The sequence below is a fragment of the Eucyclogobius newberryi genome, unplaced genomic scaffold, assembly GCF_026437365.1.
Source record: "Eucyclogobius newberryi isolate DKJ021-1_F unplaced genomic scaffold, fEucNew1.0.hap1 SCAF_11, whole genome shotgun sequence".
In the NCBI taxonomy this organism is placed as follows: Eukaryota; Metazoa; Chordata; class Actinopteri; order Gobiiformes; family Gobiidae; genus Eucyclogobius; species Eucyclogobius newberryi.
This window is the reverse complement of record NW_027315735.1, coordinates 35,890,381-35,903,297: the sequence shown is the minus strand read 5'-3', so window position 1 is coordinate 35,903,297 and position 12,917 is coordinate 35,890,381. Positions and strand designations below refer to the sequence as shown.

General features: G+C 42.3%; 1 protein-coding gene and 1 long non-coding RNA gene across 2 annotated transcripts in view; both read left to right on the top strand.

Moving 5' to 3' along the window:
- glra1 (glycine receptor, alpha 1) overlaps positions 1-1,534 on the top strand; it is a 158,704-nt gene extending 157,170 nt beyond the window's left edge. Inside the window, exon 9 of the mRNA XM_072440040.1 lies at positions 1,127-1,534. Coding sequence (XP_072296141.1) covers positions 1,127-1,432 — 306 coding nt within the window. The 3' untranslated portion in view covers positions 1,433-1,534. The remainder of the gene's footprint in view (positions 1-1,126) is intronic.
- A 2,290-nt stretch (positions 1,535-3,824) lies between these two features.
- LOC140354800 (uncharacterized) lies at positions 3,825-4,774 on the top strand. The gene is made up of 2 exons (XR_011925995.1): positions 3,825-4,509; positions 4,544-4,774. It is a non-coding gene; the product is annotated as an uncharacterized lncRNA (long non-coding RNA).
- Positions 4,775-12,917: the final 8,143 nt, after the last annotated feature.

Below are 12,917 nucleotides of genomic sequence, written 5' to 3'. Positions count from 1 at the left end.
AGGAAAGTGACGCTGTTTGTTTCGTCCATTGTTGTTTCCTCACACACAGTAAACGCAGCGTGACAGTAGCTCGCTGCTGCGGCTGGGGTTCATTAGTTGTGGGTGTTTGTCGACCAAAGACACGCCCTGCCGATCGATCGGGCGCCTAAACACTGGGACGGCGGCGCAAAACTGGCAAACGCTCCGGAAACTCTTCATCTGTGACCTGACCGTGGATCTGAGCCAAACTGCGCTCGAAAGAAAGAGTTCACGTGGAAAGTGTTGTGTTCATGTGCTCCTCGAGAACTCGGGAATATGTTTTTCCCAGTTGAAAAATGCACGTGAAGCTGGCGAAGTCGGGAAAAGAACTGTTCAACTCGACTGCTGTTGTTCATCTGAGCTCTTTGACTAAACTTTACTACATTTAAGACAGTAGATTGTTTTCCAAAGCGTGAACGCAGCGTGAGACAAGTGTTGGTCGCCTAAAACACCAACAGCCGATTAATCGACCAAACACCCAAACGCCGACCACCGTAGAACGTTGTGACGAAAGTCCCTGAACCCGGCGTGCGTTGGGTCGCTCTTCCCCAACGCCCTTCCCCGACGCTCTTCCCCGACGCTCTTCCCCGACGCTCTTCCCCGATGCCCTTCCTTAACGCTGTTCCCCATCGCTCTTCCCTAACGCTCTTCCCTAACGCTCATCCCTAACGCTCTTCCCTAACGCTCTTCCCTAACGCTCTTCCCTAACGCTCATCCCTAACGCTCTTCCCTAACGCTCTTCCCTAACGCTCTTCCCTAACGCTCTTTCCCTAACGATCTTTCCCTAACGCTCTTTCCCTAACGCTCATCCCCAACGCTCATCCCTAACGCTCATCCCTAACGCTCTTCCCTAACGCTCATCCCTAACGCTCTTTCCCTAACGATCTTTCCCTAACGCTCTTTCCCTAACGCTCATCCCTAACGCTCATCCCTAACGCTCTTCCCTAACGCTCATCCCTAACGCTCTTTCCCTAACGATCTTTCCCTAACGCTCTTTCCCTAACGCTCATCCCTAACGCTCATCCCTAACGCTCTTCCCTAACGCTCTTTCCCTAACGCTCTTTCCCTAACGCTCTTTCCCTAACGCTCTTCCTCCCGTCTGTTTCAGGAGGACGAGACGGGCGAGGGCCGCTTCGGCTTCCAGGGCTACGGCATGGGCCCCACGTGCCTGCAGCCCAAGGACGGCATGGCCATCAAGGGCAGCAACAACAACAACGCCCCGGCGACCACCACCCCCGCCAACACGTCCGCGCCCGAGAAGAGCATCGAGGAGATGAAGAAACTGTTCATCGGCCGGGCCAAGCGCATCGACACCATGTCCCGCGTGGGCTTCCCCCTCGTCTTCCTCATTTTTAACATTTTCTACTGGATCACCTACAAGATCATCCGCAGCGAGGACATACACAAGCAGTAGACTCCGGAGCGCCGGGCTTTTCATTCCTTTTGGAAAACCGCCGTGGCCTCACGAGCGCGGCCGGAGCAGCGGAAGTGGCTTATTCTGAGCGAAAAGGGAGAGTTTGAACGCTCGCGAAATGACGTTTTTGCGGGCGATTTTTCTTTTGGTTTAAACATAAAAGCGTTGCCTAGAGAAGACATCGGCCGGTCCGTTCGGCCTAAAACGACAGCGATAAAGAAAAGAAAAGAAAACGGGCGATTGTGAAATTGTAGGTGGTAGAAAAGGATCGTTCAGAGTTTAAATATATTTGATCGCGATATTTGGCAGTTTTGAAGAAAAAAATCTTCTGTAGTTTCCACACATAACTGTAAATAAGGCGTTTTATCCGTCAAAAATGGCTAAAATTGCAAATATTCAGGACATTTGAAGCTGAAAACTGGACAGAGACCTGGATATCTTAATATGTGAGTAAACTATAAATCCAACTGAAAATTGCCATGAAAATTCACATTTCGCCTCTTTTTTTTGGGTCGAAATCCTAATAAATCCGGCTTTGAATTGAGAAAACAAACAAAATCCTGTTCAGAGCGATCAAACGTAGGTGTTTTGCTTTGAGAGGGAGAAAAATGCATTTGGATGAAGTGGATGAAACATTGCGACGGCTCAACGCGAGGAAGTAAATAAGTGCTTGAAATAAGTAGTATTTCTCTTGCTTTGCACATATTTCCACTGCAGAAAATATCTCGTTCTGTTAAAAACCTGAAAAACAAAAGCTTCAAAAGAGAAAGAAAATGCGACTGCAACAAAAACTTACTGAAAGAATGAGAGAATATTCAAACGATGCTCAAATCAAGATAAATACTATTGAAGTAACTCGCTTTTTAACTGATTTTTGTATTCAAGATTGTACATTTTGCCCAAATACGAGCAAAAATAACCTTTAAATGACATTACAACGGGACTTACTTTGGTGGTTTCTGTTCACGCGTAGAAATATTAACACATTTTGAGTTTTCGAGTTAAATTAAAGCCTATTTACACTGGTCTTCTGTAGGCAAAGCTTTATCTTTCCTCGTTTGTCCCGGTCGAGCTCATTTCCAAACACAAAACTCTCCCTTTTCGAGCTCGTTACATAAATCCCACACGTCGCCCGCTTTATTTCCCCCCCGTCTTCCATTTCCCCCCCGACAAAAGCCCCGGCTCTGATCAACCAGTGCAATAGCAATGCAGACAAATGCATGAAAAATGAATGTGGCAATATATTCAAAAAGAGAAACGAACTCCTGGACGAAACTTTCTGGAAACTTTCGAAACTCTTGACTTTTTTTTTCGAAACCGTTTTTGGAGACGCCGGCGGAAGAAGCTCCACGCTATTTTAACGGACGGACGGAAATATAGATCTATTTAAAAAGGAGGAGAGGTTGTAATATATACTCGCCGTTTTGGGACGTGTGCGCGCGCGTGGACGGCGACGCGGCGGCCATCTTGGTAAGGGATCCGTGCTTCCATAAAAGAAACTCGATGCAACACGATCTGGATTTCGCTTCTGTGTCTGCGAGCACTTGTTGGCGCTTCTTTTTCCTCCTCCTCCTCCTCCTCCTCTTCCTCCTCTTCTTCTTCTTCTTCTTCTTCTTCTCCCTCGACGACAGAAAACCTTGAACTGCTAAAGATGACGCTTATATTTGAGGTTTGCTCCTTTTTGCTCACCCGCGCGACTGGGGGGGGAAACAAAACACACAAATAAACCCGCCCACACATAATCATAATATTTACGACGCCAGAAAGAGCAAGAGACATTTCCGTGTGTGTCCCGAGTGTGTTCGTGGGTTCGCTTTTCGTTGCCGGGTCGTTTCTTTTTTTCGGTTCGGGCGTCGCCGCGGTACGTGAGCCGGAGACGCTTTTGGTTCGGTCGGAAATAAAACACGTCGAAGAGCCGAAACGCCGAAACGCTTCCTCGCTTTGAGCTCGATCATCTCTGAAAAACACGTGTAGACATTCGAAAAGAACGTTATTATTTTTACAATTTAGGACCGTGTGAAGAACTAAGTCGATTCAGCCGAGAATGTCACAACATTATTAAGCTAAAGTGACACATTTGGAACAGTTTTATACCATGTTTATTGTGTTTTAACGGACACATATGCGGCTAAATGGACTTTTTTGAGCGATTAACTCGTCAAATACACAGCTGTAGTTGAGTTGTTGTCTGTTTTATGAATCCTCGCCTCCCTTGGGGTCTCACGTGTTTACAAAAGTCTTACGACTTTCCACGTTAAGTTTGTGATCTACATAAAGACATTCCACTGTCTGGTCCAGAGGCTTTCAGGCGTTTGTGCTCGGAGAGAGGACAAGTTATAAAAGTGTTTGTTTTGTCACGTGACTAGTTTGTGGTCGTTGCCATGGTGAGGACGTCTCTGTGTGTCGCCTCTGAGCTGTTAGAAAGTCATGAAACTACATCAAAGAAATGTGCATCTCCCTGAAAATGACACTTAAAAGCAGAAACCTTTCCATCCACTGTACCGGACACGCCCACTGTACCGGACACGCCCACTGTACCGGACACGCCCACTGCACCGGACACGCCCACTGCACCGGACACGCCCACTGCACCGGACACGCTCCCAAAGCATTCAAGAGCACGGCCTTTGTGTCTGGTCCTAAAATATAACACCCGGACAGTTGGAAATGAGGCTCGTTAAAACTGCGAGTAGTTTATTAGCATAGCCACTAGCATTAGCATTAGCAGCTAACGACCTGAAACAAACAGCTCAGACTGGAGTGACCTCTGTAAGTCCACTGGTCCCTCCTGACCACAGTCACACATTTGTGGACACACGGGGTCTTTGGGACAGAAGAGACAGATTCCACAGCCCACAGTGAACATGCGGCTTTCGTCCTCCAGATGGCAGTAGCGACGAGCGCGTCACGTCACTTCAGACTCATGAACAGTAAGAATTGAACGTAAAGTTTTGAGAATTTCTGCCTCTATTTGCCTTCATCAGAACTTGTGTGCTTACATTAGCATGTCGGGGCAAGCTAGCTTCTGTTGATTCCCTCTGCTGCCAGTAGATGGAGAATAACACCAAATCCTGACAGTGACATAGCAAACGAGTGGTGTTGACATTGAAGACCACGCCTCCTTCACACGGTCCTGAAGTGAACAAACGCAGCTGGACCCGCTCCAGAGTGTTTGCGCCTCTCGTTTTCGCGTGGCTGCGCCGTTTGTTCGTTTTGCGCCGGGCTTTTTTCTTCTCTATGCAACGATCCGTCTTATGCAACTTCTGCTTCTCGTCCATTCGCCGTGTCGCGTCCGTCGCCAGCCGAAGCTTAAAGCCTCATTCTGTCACTTATATATATATATATGAATATATACGAAACCATGGACTATGATTATAAACGTAGCGTCGCCATTTGCGCATCACATGCCATTGTTTACTGGAAAATCCCAAAGTGCTTTTCACCATAAACTACGGAATAAATAATATATAGTAGATTATTATCTTTTTATAGAGCCTGAAAAATTGTAATAATATAAACAATAATATTTAATACATTTATTTATTTATTGTATTAATTTATTGATGTATTGCAAGCGTTTCATTTGATGGTTTGACAAACGCTCGGGGTCGCTGTGGCGTCGTTCGTTGGCGGAAAAAACGAAAAAGAAAATCCTGAAATATCACGTTTAAATTGGTTTTTTGATTGGTTTAGTCTCAAAAACCAAAGATGCGTCATGTAGCAAAACTGAAACGTCACGAGCAAGGTTGGGTTTTTTTAAACGACGGAAAACGAGAGTCGACGGTGACAAAAGCGTGAAACTGATATCCTGTAGTTTTATTATATTATCCAACACGTTACGAAGGATCGAATTGTTTTTGCTCGGACTCATTGGCGAGATATTGGTTTGTGATTATCGTCTGATGTGATTGTCCCGTCTGTAACGTCGAACTCACAGATTTTGTGTCAAATTGGTCTGAAGGGCTAAAATAATCCATGTTTACCGTGTTTCTTCTGCGTGAAAGTGCCATGAACCTGTTCCATATCTATGCATCTCATCCCGACTTCCATTGCCTCCCGTTTGAGCCTGAGATCACGGACGTAACGATAATGTCTGATGTCCTTCATGGACGAGATCGAACTCTTTTCACCGTGACACAAACGAAACATCGTAAACGTGGCGCGTTTCGGGTCAAAAATGCGTTCCGTGCAACAGTAAAAACTACACTTATTCTTGCCTTAGTACAAATGGTTTATTACGAATGATTCAGGCTTAGTATCTTGTGATCGAATACAGTTACTAAGCCTGAATCGAGCAGCTTGTGATGGATTAAATGTTTGTTCACATTTTGTTGATGTTTTTTAATCCTGCCGACAACGCCATTTGTTTCTGGTGAACCGGTCAAAAAACTCTGGACTTCAGTCGCGTTAAACTGTGACGTGGCAGAAAAACGACGTACACACGTGGAACTGGAGCAGCAGCAGATCAACAAGGACAGTTCTGAAGTACACATGTAGTAGTAGTAGTAGTAGTAGTAGTAGTAGTAGTAGTAGTAGCAGTTTTTACATTAGAGACCTTTTACTTTTACTTTATTACATTTGAGAGTGACTGAAAAGTAGAAGTACTTTTCCTACATTTTTAAACACATTTATGATGACAACTTTCCCGGAGGTTTTGACTTAATAAATACGATAAACAAAAATGAGCAGGAAAACTAAATTAATTTAATTCCGTCGCCTCTTTTCGAAGGGTTTTTCAGTACTTTTACTTCAGTAGATTCCTTAATGCGGCGCTTCTGTTTTCCTCTTGTATTTGTTATCGAGTACTTCTTCCACCGCTGCACATCGCACAATTTTTTACTTTTATTATCTTTAAATCCATGTGTTTTCCTCCTTCTAGAAAATGGTGATCTCAGGCTCCAACCAAAACGTATCATTAAAAACGTATCATTAAAAACGTATCATTAAAAACGTATCATTAAAAACGTATCATTAAAAACGTATCATTAAAAACGTATCATTAAAAACGTATCATTAAAAACATATCTAATTGTGCCATAAGGGGTTGAATATGCAAATACAAGGACCTACGCGTATGAAACCACCGCTTTTCTCACCTCGATCATGACGTCGTGTGACATTTTGCTTTCGCCGCGACGCGAAAACGCTCTGTCGTGTTCCCGCCGTTTACCACTAGAGGGAGGGAGAGCGCGAGAGTCGAGCGAGGGGTTTTTTACTTTCCGTTCTTTGGGGGTTTCTGGGTTTTTGATGTAGCATGGTTTGCTTTGTCGATGATGTTTGTTGATTTACTGGAAAGGGAGCGGCTGATTCTGTTTGTGTTCTCGTCTGTACAGTACGATCTTTCCCCCGCGGGACGTCCGCTCCTGTCAAACGGACCAGTCTCTCAAAGACGTTTCTGCAAATAGTCTCTCTTATTTCAGTCGCGTTCGTGGCCAGAATCCTCCCAAACCTTCTGACGGAAGAGCCATTTACTGCAATTAACCTTTTTGTTCCATTTCTTTATCAGATCTGGAATGTTTTTGACTCTTTTTGACCAGTTACAGCTCAAATTTGACTGAAAAAAGTTACGTGCGATGAATATTGTGTCAGGTTTCAGTTGTTGAACGATGAGTCGCGATATCGTTCACTTATTCACTTCTTCAATTCCAGGTGTGTTTATTGTCAAAAAATACTGGCATCTAGTCTGGACTTATTTTTCAGAAACATATCGACCTCGTAAGAAGTTGAAATATGGCGACTGAACAACAACAGAATATTTACGAATAAAGTGTAGTATAGATAAAAATCAGAAATCGTTTATTATGTTTTGACGTTTTGATGTCAAAACGCCGCCGTCTTTGTGATAAAACGCCAATTGGCACGTCTTTTCGAGTCTTTAGAGTTCAGGTGAGGATTATTCTGATGACGGTGGAGTCGTCGGCTCGTTTGGAACCTGAAAACGTGCAAACGCTGCACTTTTAATTCTGCATCTGAAAAACGCAAGTGTTGTTTATAGACACAGGAAAGGCATTAGCGTTAGCATTAGCATTGGCATTAGCATTAGCCTTAGCCTTAGCATTAGAACTAGCCTTAGCGTTAGAAGTAGCCTTAGCATTAGCATCAGTATCTGCCCTGGATAAGATGATGATGCAACAAAACAAACTCGAGCTTTATCTACATGATAGTTTTGTAATAGTTATGGCATTAAAACCTAAAGAATAAAGTCGGGCGGTAACGTAACACTTGGATACCAACCGCCATAAAACAACAACATTAAAACGGAAAAAAACATCACAAATTGACTGAACACTGGAACATCTTCGTCTTGTTGACTTACTGAATATCGACTGTTCTTTTGTCGTTATCGTAGCACACAGCACATAGTACACAGGTTAAGTAGTATTAGTACTATCATAAAGTACGTAGTATAGCAGTACTTGTGCTTTGAGAGACTGGTCTGCGTCCGTGACCTTTCTTTGGTTGGAATGGCCTTACTTTAGCTTCTCTGGCTTCTCTTGTGCATCGGCACAAAGTGCACCCTGAAAATATATAAAAACATGCAGCAAAACCTTTTATTTTAATTAATCTGAGAATCAATATTTTGCATGAATATTAATAAAACTGCAGATATTTTGGCTTGTACAAAAAATGTGAAGCAATTTGAAGAGAAAAAAGAATGTACCGTTTCCGCTGTAAATATATGAGTATCTATTGAAATATGTCATACTAATTCTATTAACGATTCAAGGTTTTCTGAGAAATCTTTACCTGTTTTTGAACATTGTCGGAAGTCGCTGGAGTTTCTGTTCTCGACTCAAGGATCTGTGTAATCATTAAGGAAAAGTATTAAAAATTGCAAATAAAAACCTTGTACTTTGTCTGGTTTTATTGGTTTGAAACAGGGAAATCTGAAATGTCGTGTAGAAAAGATGATTTGTTCCAGATTTTGCCGCATTTGGCGAAACAGTTTGAGGGTTTTCCAAAATAAGAGTATTTATGAATAAGTATTTCATTTCTACTTTCCACTTTTCTCTTCAGGTGTCACTTTAAACATGGAAAATGATAAATAACTTTGACTAAACTAAAGGTGAATCGTGCTGTATTTTGTTGTTTTTGTCAGATTCTGGTTAAATAACTTTGAAAAGAACTAGAAATTTAGTTTATGATTTTACATTTACTTTTAAAGCAACAACGCACTGAATTTGTTTAGTTTTTTTCTTAATTTCCACACTTTTGGGTTTTCCAGGACTTAGTAACGCTGCAAGGTCTTTCAGGTGAAGGTCTTTCAGGAGAAGGTCTTTCAGGTGAAGGTCTTTCAGGAGAAGGTCTTTCAGGAGAAGGTCTTTCAGGTGAAGGTCTTTCAGGAGAAGGTCTTTCAGGAGAAGGTCTTTCAGGTGAAGGTCTTTCAGGTGAAGGTCTTACAGGTGAAGATCTTACAGGTGAAGGTCTTTCAGGTGAAGGTCTTTCAGGAGAAGGTCCTACAGGAGAAGGTCTTTCAGGTGAAGGTCTTTCAGGTGAAGGTCTTACAGGAGAAGGTCTTTCAGGTGAAGGTCTTTCAGGTGAAGGTCTTTCAGGAGAAGGTCTTTCAGGTGAAGGTCTTTCAGGTGAAGGTCTTACAGGTGAAGATCTTACAGGTGAAGGTCTTTCAGGTGAAGGTCTTTCAGGAGAAGGTCCTACAGGAGAAGGTCTTTCAGGTGAAGGTCTTTCAGGTGAAGGTCTTACAGGAGAAGGTCTTTCAGGTGAAGGTCTTTCAGGTGAAGGTCTTTCAGGAGAAGGTCTTTCAGGTGAAGGTCTTTCAGGTGAAGGTCTTACAGGAGAAGGTCTTTCAGGTGAAGGTCTTTCAGGTGAAGGTCTTTCAGGAGAAGGTCTTTCAGGTGAAGGTCTTTCAGGAGAAGGTCTTTCAGGTGAAGGTCCTACAGGAGAAGGTCTTTCAGGTGAAGGTCTTTCAGGTGAAGGTCTTTCAGGAGAAGGTCTTTCAGGTGAAGGTCTTTCAGGAGAAGGTCTTTCAGGTGAAGGTCTTTCAGGTGAAGGTCTTTCAGGAGAAGGTCTTTCAGGTGAAGATCTTTCAGGAGAAGGTCTTTCAGGTGAAGGTCTTTCAGGAGAAGATCTTTCAGGAGAAGATCTTACAGGTGAAGGTCTTTCAGGAGAAGGTCTTTCAGGAGAAGGTCTTTCAGGTGAAGGTCTTTCAGGAGAAGGTCTTTCAGGTGAAGGTCTTTCAGGTGAAGGTCTTTCAGGAGAAGATCTTACAGGTGAAGGTCTTTCAGGAGAAGGTCTTTCAGGAGAAGGTCTTTCAGGTGAAGGTCTTTCAGGAGAAGGTCTTTCAGGTGAAGGTCTTTCAGGAGAAGGTCTTTCAGGAGAAGGTCTTTCATGTGAAGGTCTTTCAGGTGAAGGTCTTACAGGTGAAGGTCTTACAGGTGAAGGTCTTTCAGGTGAAGGTCTTTCAGGAGAAGGTCCTACAGGAGAAGGTCTTTCAGGTGAAGGTCTTTCAGGTGAAGGTCTTACAGGAGAAGGTCTTTCAGGTGAAGGTCTTTCAGGTGAAGGTCTTTCGGGAGAAGGTCTTACAGGTGAAGGTCTTTCAGGTGAAGGTCTTTCAGGTGAAGGTCTTTCAGGTGAAGGTCTTTAAGGAGAAGGTCTTTCAGGTGAAGGTCTTTCAGGTGAAGGTCTTACAGGTGAAGGTCTTTCAGGTGAAGGTCTTTCAGGAGAAGATCTTACAGGTGAAGGTCTTTCAGGAGAAGGTCTTTCAGGAGAAGGTCTTTCAGGTGAAGGTCTTTCAGGTGAAGGCCTTTCAGGTGAAGGTCTTTCAGGTGAAGGTCTTTCAGGAGAAGATCTTTCAGGAGAAGATCTTACAGGTGAAGGTCTTTCAGGAGAAGGTCTTTCAGGAGAAGGTCTTTCAGGTGAAGGTCTTTCAGGTGAAGGTCTTTCAGGAGAAGGTCTTTCAGGTGAAGGTCTTTCAGGTGAAGGTCTTTCAGGAGAAGGTCTTTCAGGTGAAGGTCTTTCAGGAGAAGGTCTTTCAGGTGAAGGTCTTTCAGGTGAAGGTCTTTCAGGAGAAGGTCTTTCAGGTGAAAGTCTTTCAGGTGAAGGTCTTTCAGGTGAAGGTCTTTCAGGAGAAGGTCTTTCAGGTGAAGGTCTTTCAGGTGAAGGTCTTACAGGTGAAGGTCTTACAGGTGAAGGTCTTACAGGTGAAGGTCTTTCAGGTGAAGGTCTTTCAGGTGAAGGTCTTTCAGGAGAAGGTCTTTCAGGTGAAGGTCTTTCAGGTGAAGGTCTTTCAGGTGAAGGTCTTACAGGTGAAGGTCTTTCAGGTGAAGGTCTTACAGGTGAAGGTCTTACAGGAGAAGGTCTTTCAGGAGAAGGTCTTTCAGGAGAAGGTCTTTCAGGAGAAGGTCTTTCAGGTGAAGGTCTTTCAGGTGAAGGTCTTTCAGGTGAAGGTCTTTCAGGTGAAGGTCTTACAGGTGAAGGTCTTACAGGTGAAGGTCTTTCAGGAGAAGGTCTTTCATCAGAAACAGAAGGCCCAGCGCTCATGGCAGACGGCACGCTCACAGAAGAGAAGGCCATAGAATAAACAGGTTAGTGCCACGTGCTCTGGTGCTTTGAACGTTTTACTCATTAGACCTGCAGAGAATGTGCCAGAACAAAACAGTGGAGTGTGACTCTGTTAGCTGACCTATTTTATTTTATTTATTCTATTAATTTATTATTTTTGTATTCATTTTTTAATTCATTTTTTTAGATTCATTTTTATTATTTTATTTTTATTTTATTAATTATTTTAAAGCGTTGCACAAATTTCAGATAAGACGAATATTGGGCTCTTTACAACAGTTTAACATCAAAAATTAAAATCAATTGTCACTGAAGAAACCCACAGATTCTGGACAGAGGGGTCAGACAGGGCTGTGACTGGTCCCCACTGCTGTTCACTTTGTACTGGGAACCAATGGCCCAATATATCAGACGATCAGAAATAATGTATGTAAATAAGTCAAAACCAGTGTCTTACTATAACTGACCAAACCATAAATATCCGTTAGGTCATAGGTCATATGCATTTCCTCCATGATATTTATGAAGGTTATTTTGTTTTCATTAAAAAAAAAAAAAATCATATTTTTTTTTTTACATTTTTGTGTGACATTAAATCTAGTAAAAATATTCATTGTATATAAATACGATCCATTTTTTTAAAAATTCATTGTAAAAAAAAAATACAATGTCAAAAAATATGAAATTCGATGTCAAAAATAGATAAATTCGATGTAAAAAAAAAAACTTTTTTTTAAAATAAAAACACAAAATGACCTTCATAATATTGGTCCAATGTCTAGAGACAAATTAAAAGTTAAATTCTCCCTTCCTGGCGCGCTGTCCTTTAGAAAGACTCACCTGTTTAAATCCCTTAAATATGTAAAAGTGGTTCTCCACTTCTGTCAACACTTCACATGTTTGGAGGGAATTTTGTCGGGAAAATGTCACAGGTTTTTTTCCATAACGTGTCAAAGTGTCATTTATGTGTCAAATGTGAAGTGTTGGAGAAACTGAGAACAAAGAGAAGAAGCTGCACCAACGACCAACGACTGGAGCCTAATTAACTGATCTGATCTCGACGTCGGAGCAGATGGAATTCATGCGCTGGACAAATGTGTTTGATTAAATGATGTTATGTTCCTTGTTTGAATATTAAAAATGTTCTGTATCATGTGATTATGAAGGACAAATATGAGACCGTTTCATCCCAGTTCAACTCAGTTTTTGTTTTAAATGACTTTATTTGAAACTCTCTGGGCAAACACGCCGTTCACCTGAGCCACCACCAGGGGGCGCCTCAGAGCAGTCATCACTTGCTTATGGAACTATAAGATATTAGAGGGGATTTATAGGAGAGATTTGTTCATTGGGCAAGATTTTGTCCAAGATTTAGTTGGTTTAGTATTGTTTAGTTTACGTTCAATTCTAATATGTTCGATAAAGTGCACATTTTGTTATTTTTTACAGATTCAGAGTCCATAAAAAACACACAGGACAAAGATTTATCATTTGATCAGTTTAATAATACTGTCACTCATGTGCAATACTCTGACATGTCAATCATATTCTACGTCCATATAACGGCTGTAAATAAGAGTTACGTTTGTTACTATTATTTTTTTAATCTTTTTATTTAGATGTTTTTTATACAAGTTTTTATAGAGCGCTTCTATTAAGAGTGTTTTTTTTAAAGCTTCCTATAAGTTATCTGTTCTACTTCTGTATTTACTTGCGTTGCAACACCGAAATGTCCCCATTGTGTGGACAAATAAAGGCTTATCTTCTTATAATTACATAGATATATTTGACTTTACCGTAGGGTTTTACCTTTAGCCCCTCCCTCCTGCCCCCTGCTGTCCGAACCTGCTCGCGTCGCTGAGCCTCTGGACTTATAAACGCTGTGACGCTAATGCTAACGTCAACACAAGGCTAACGTTCACCGGGACATCGCTTTATGGACAACAAATGTAAAACAGACACCGGA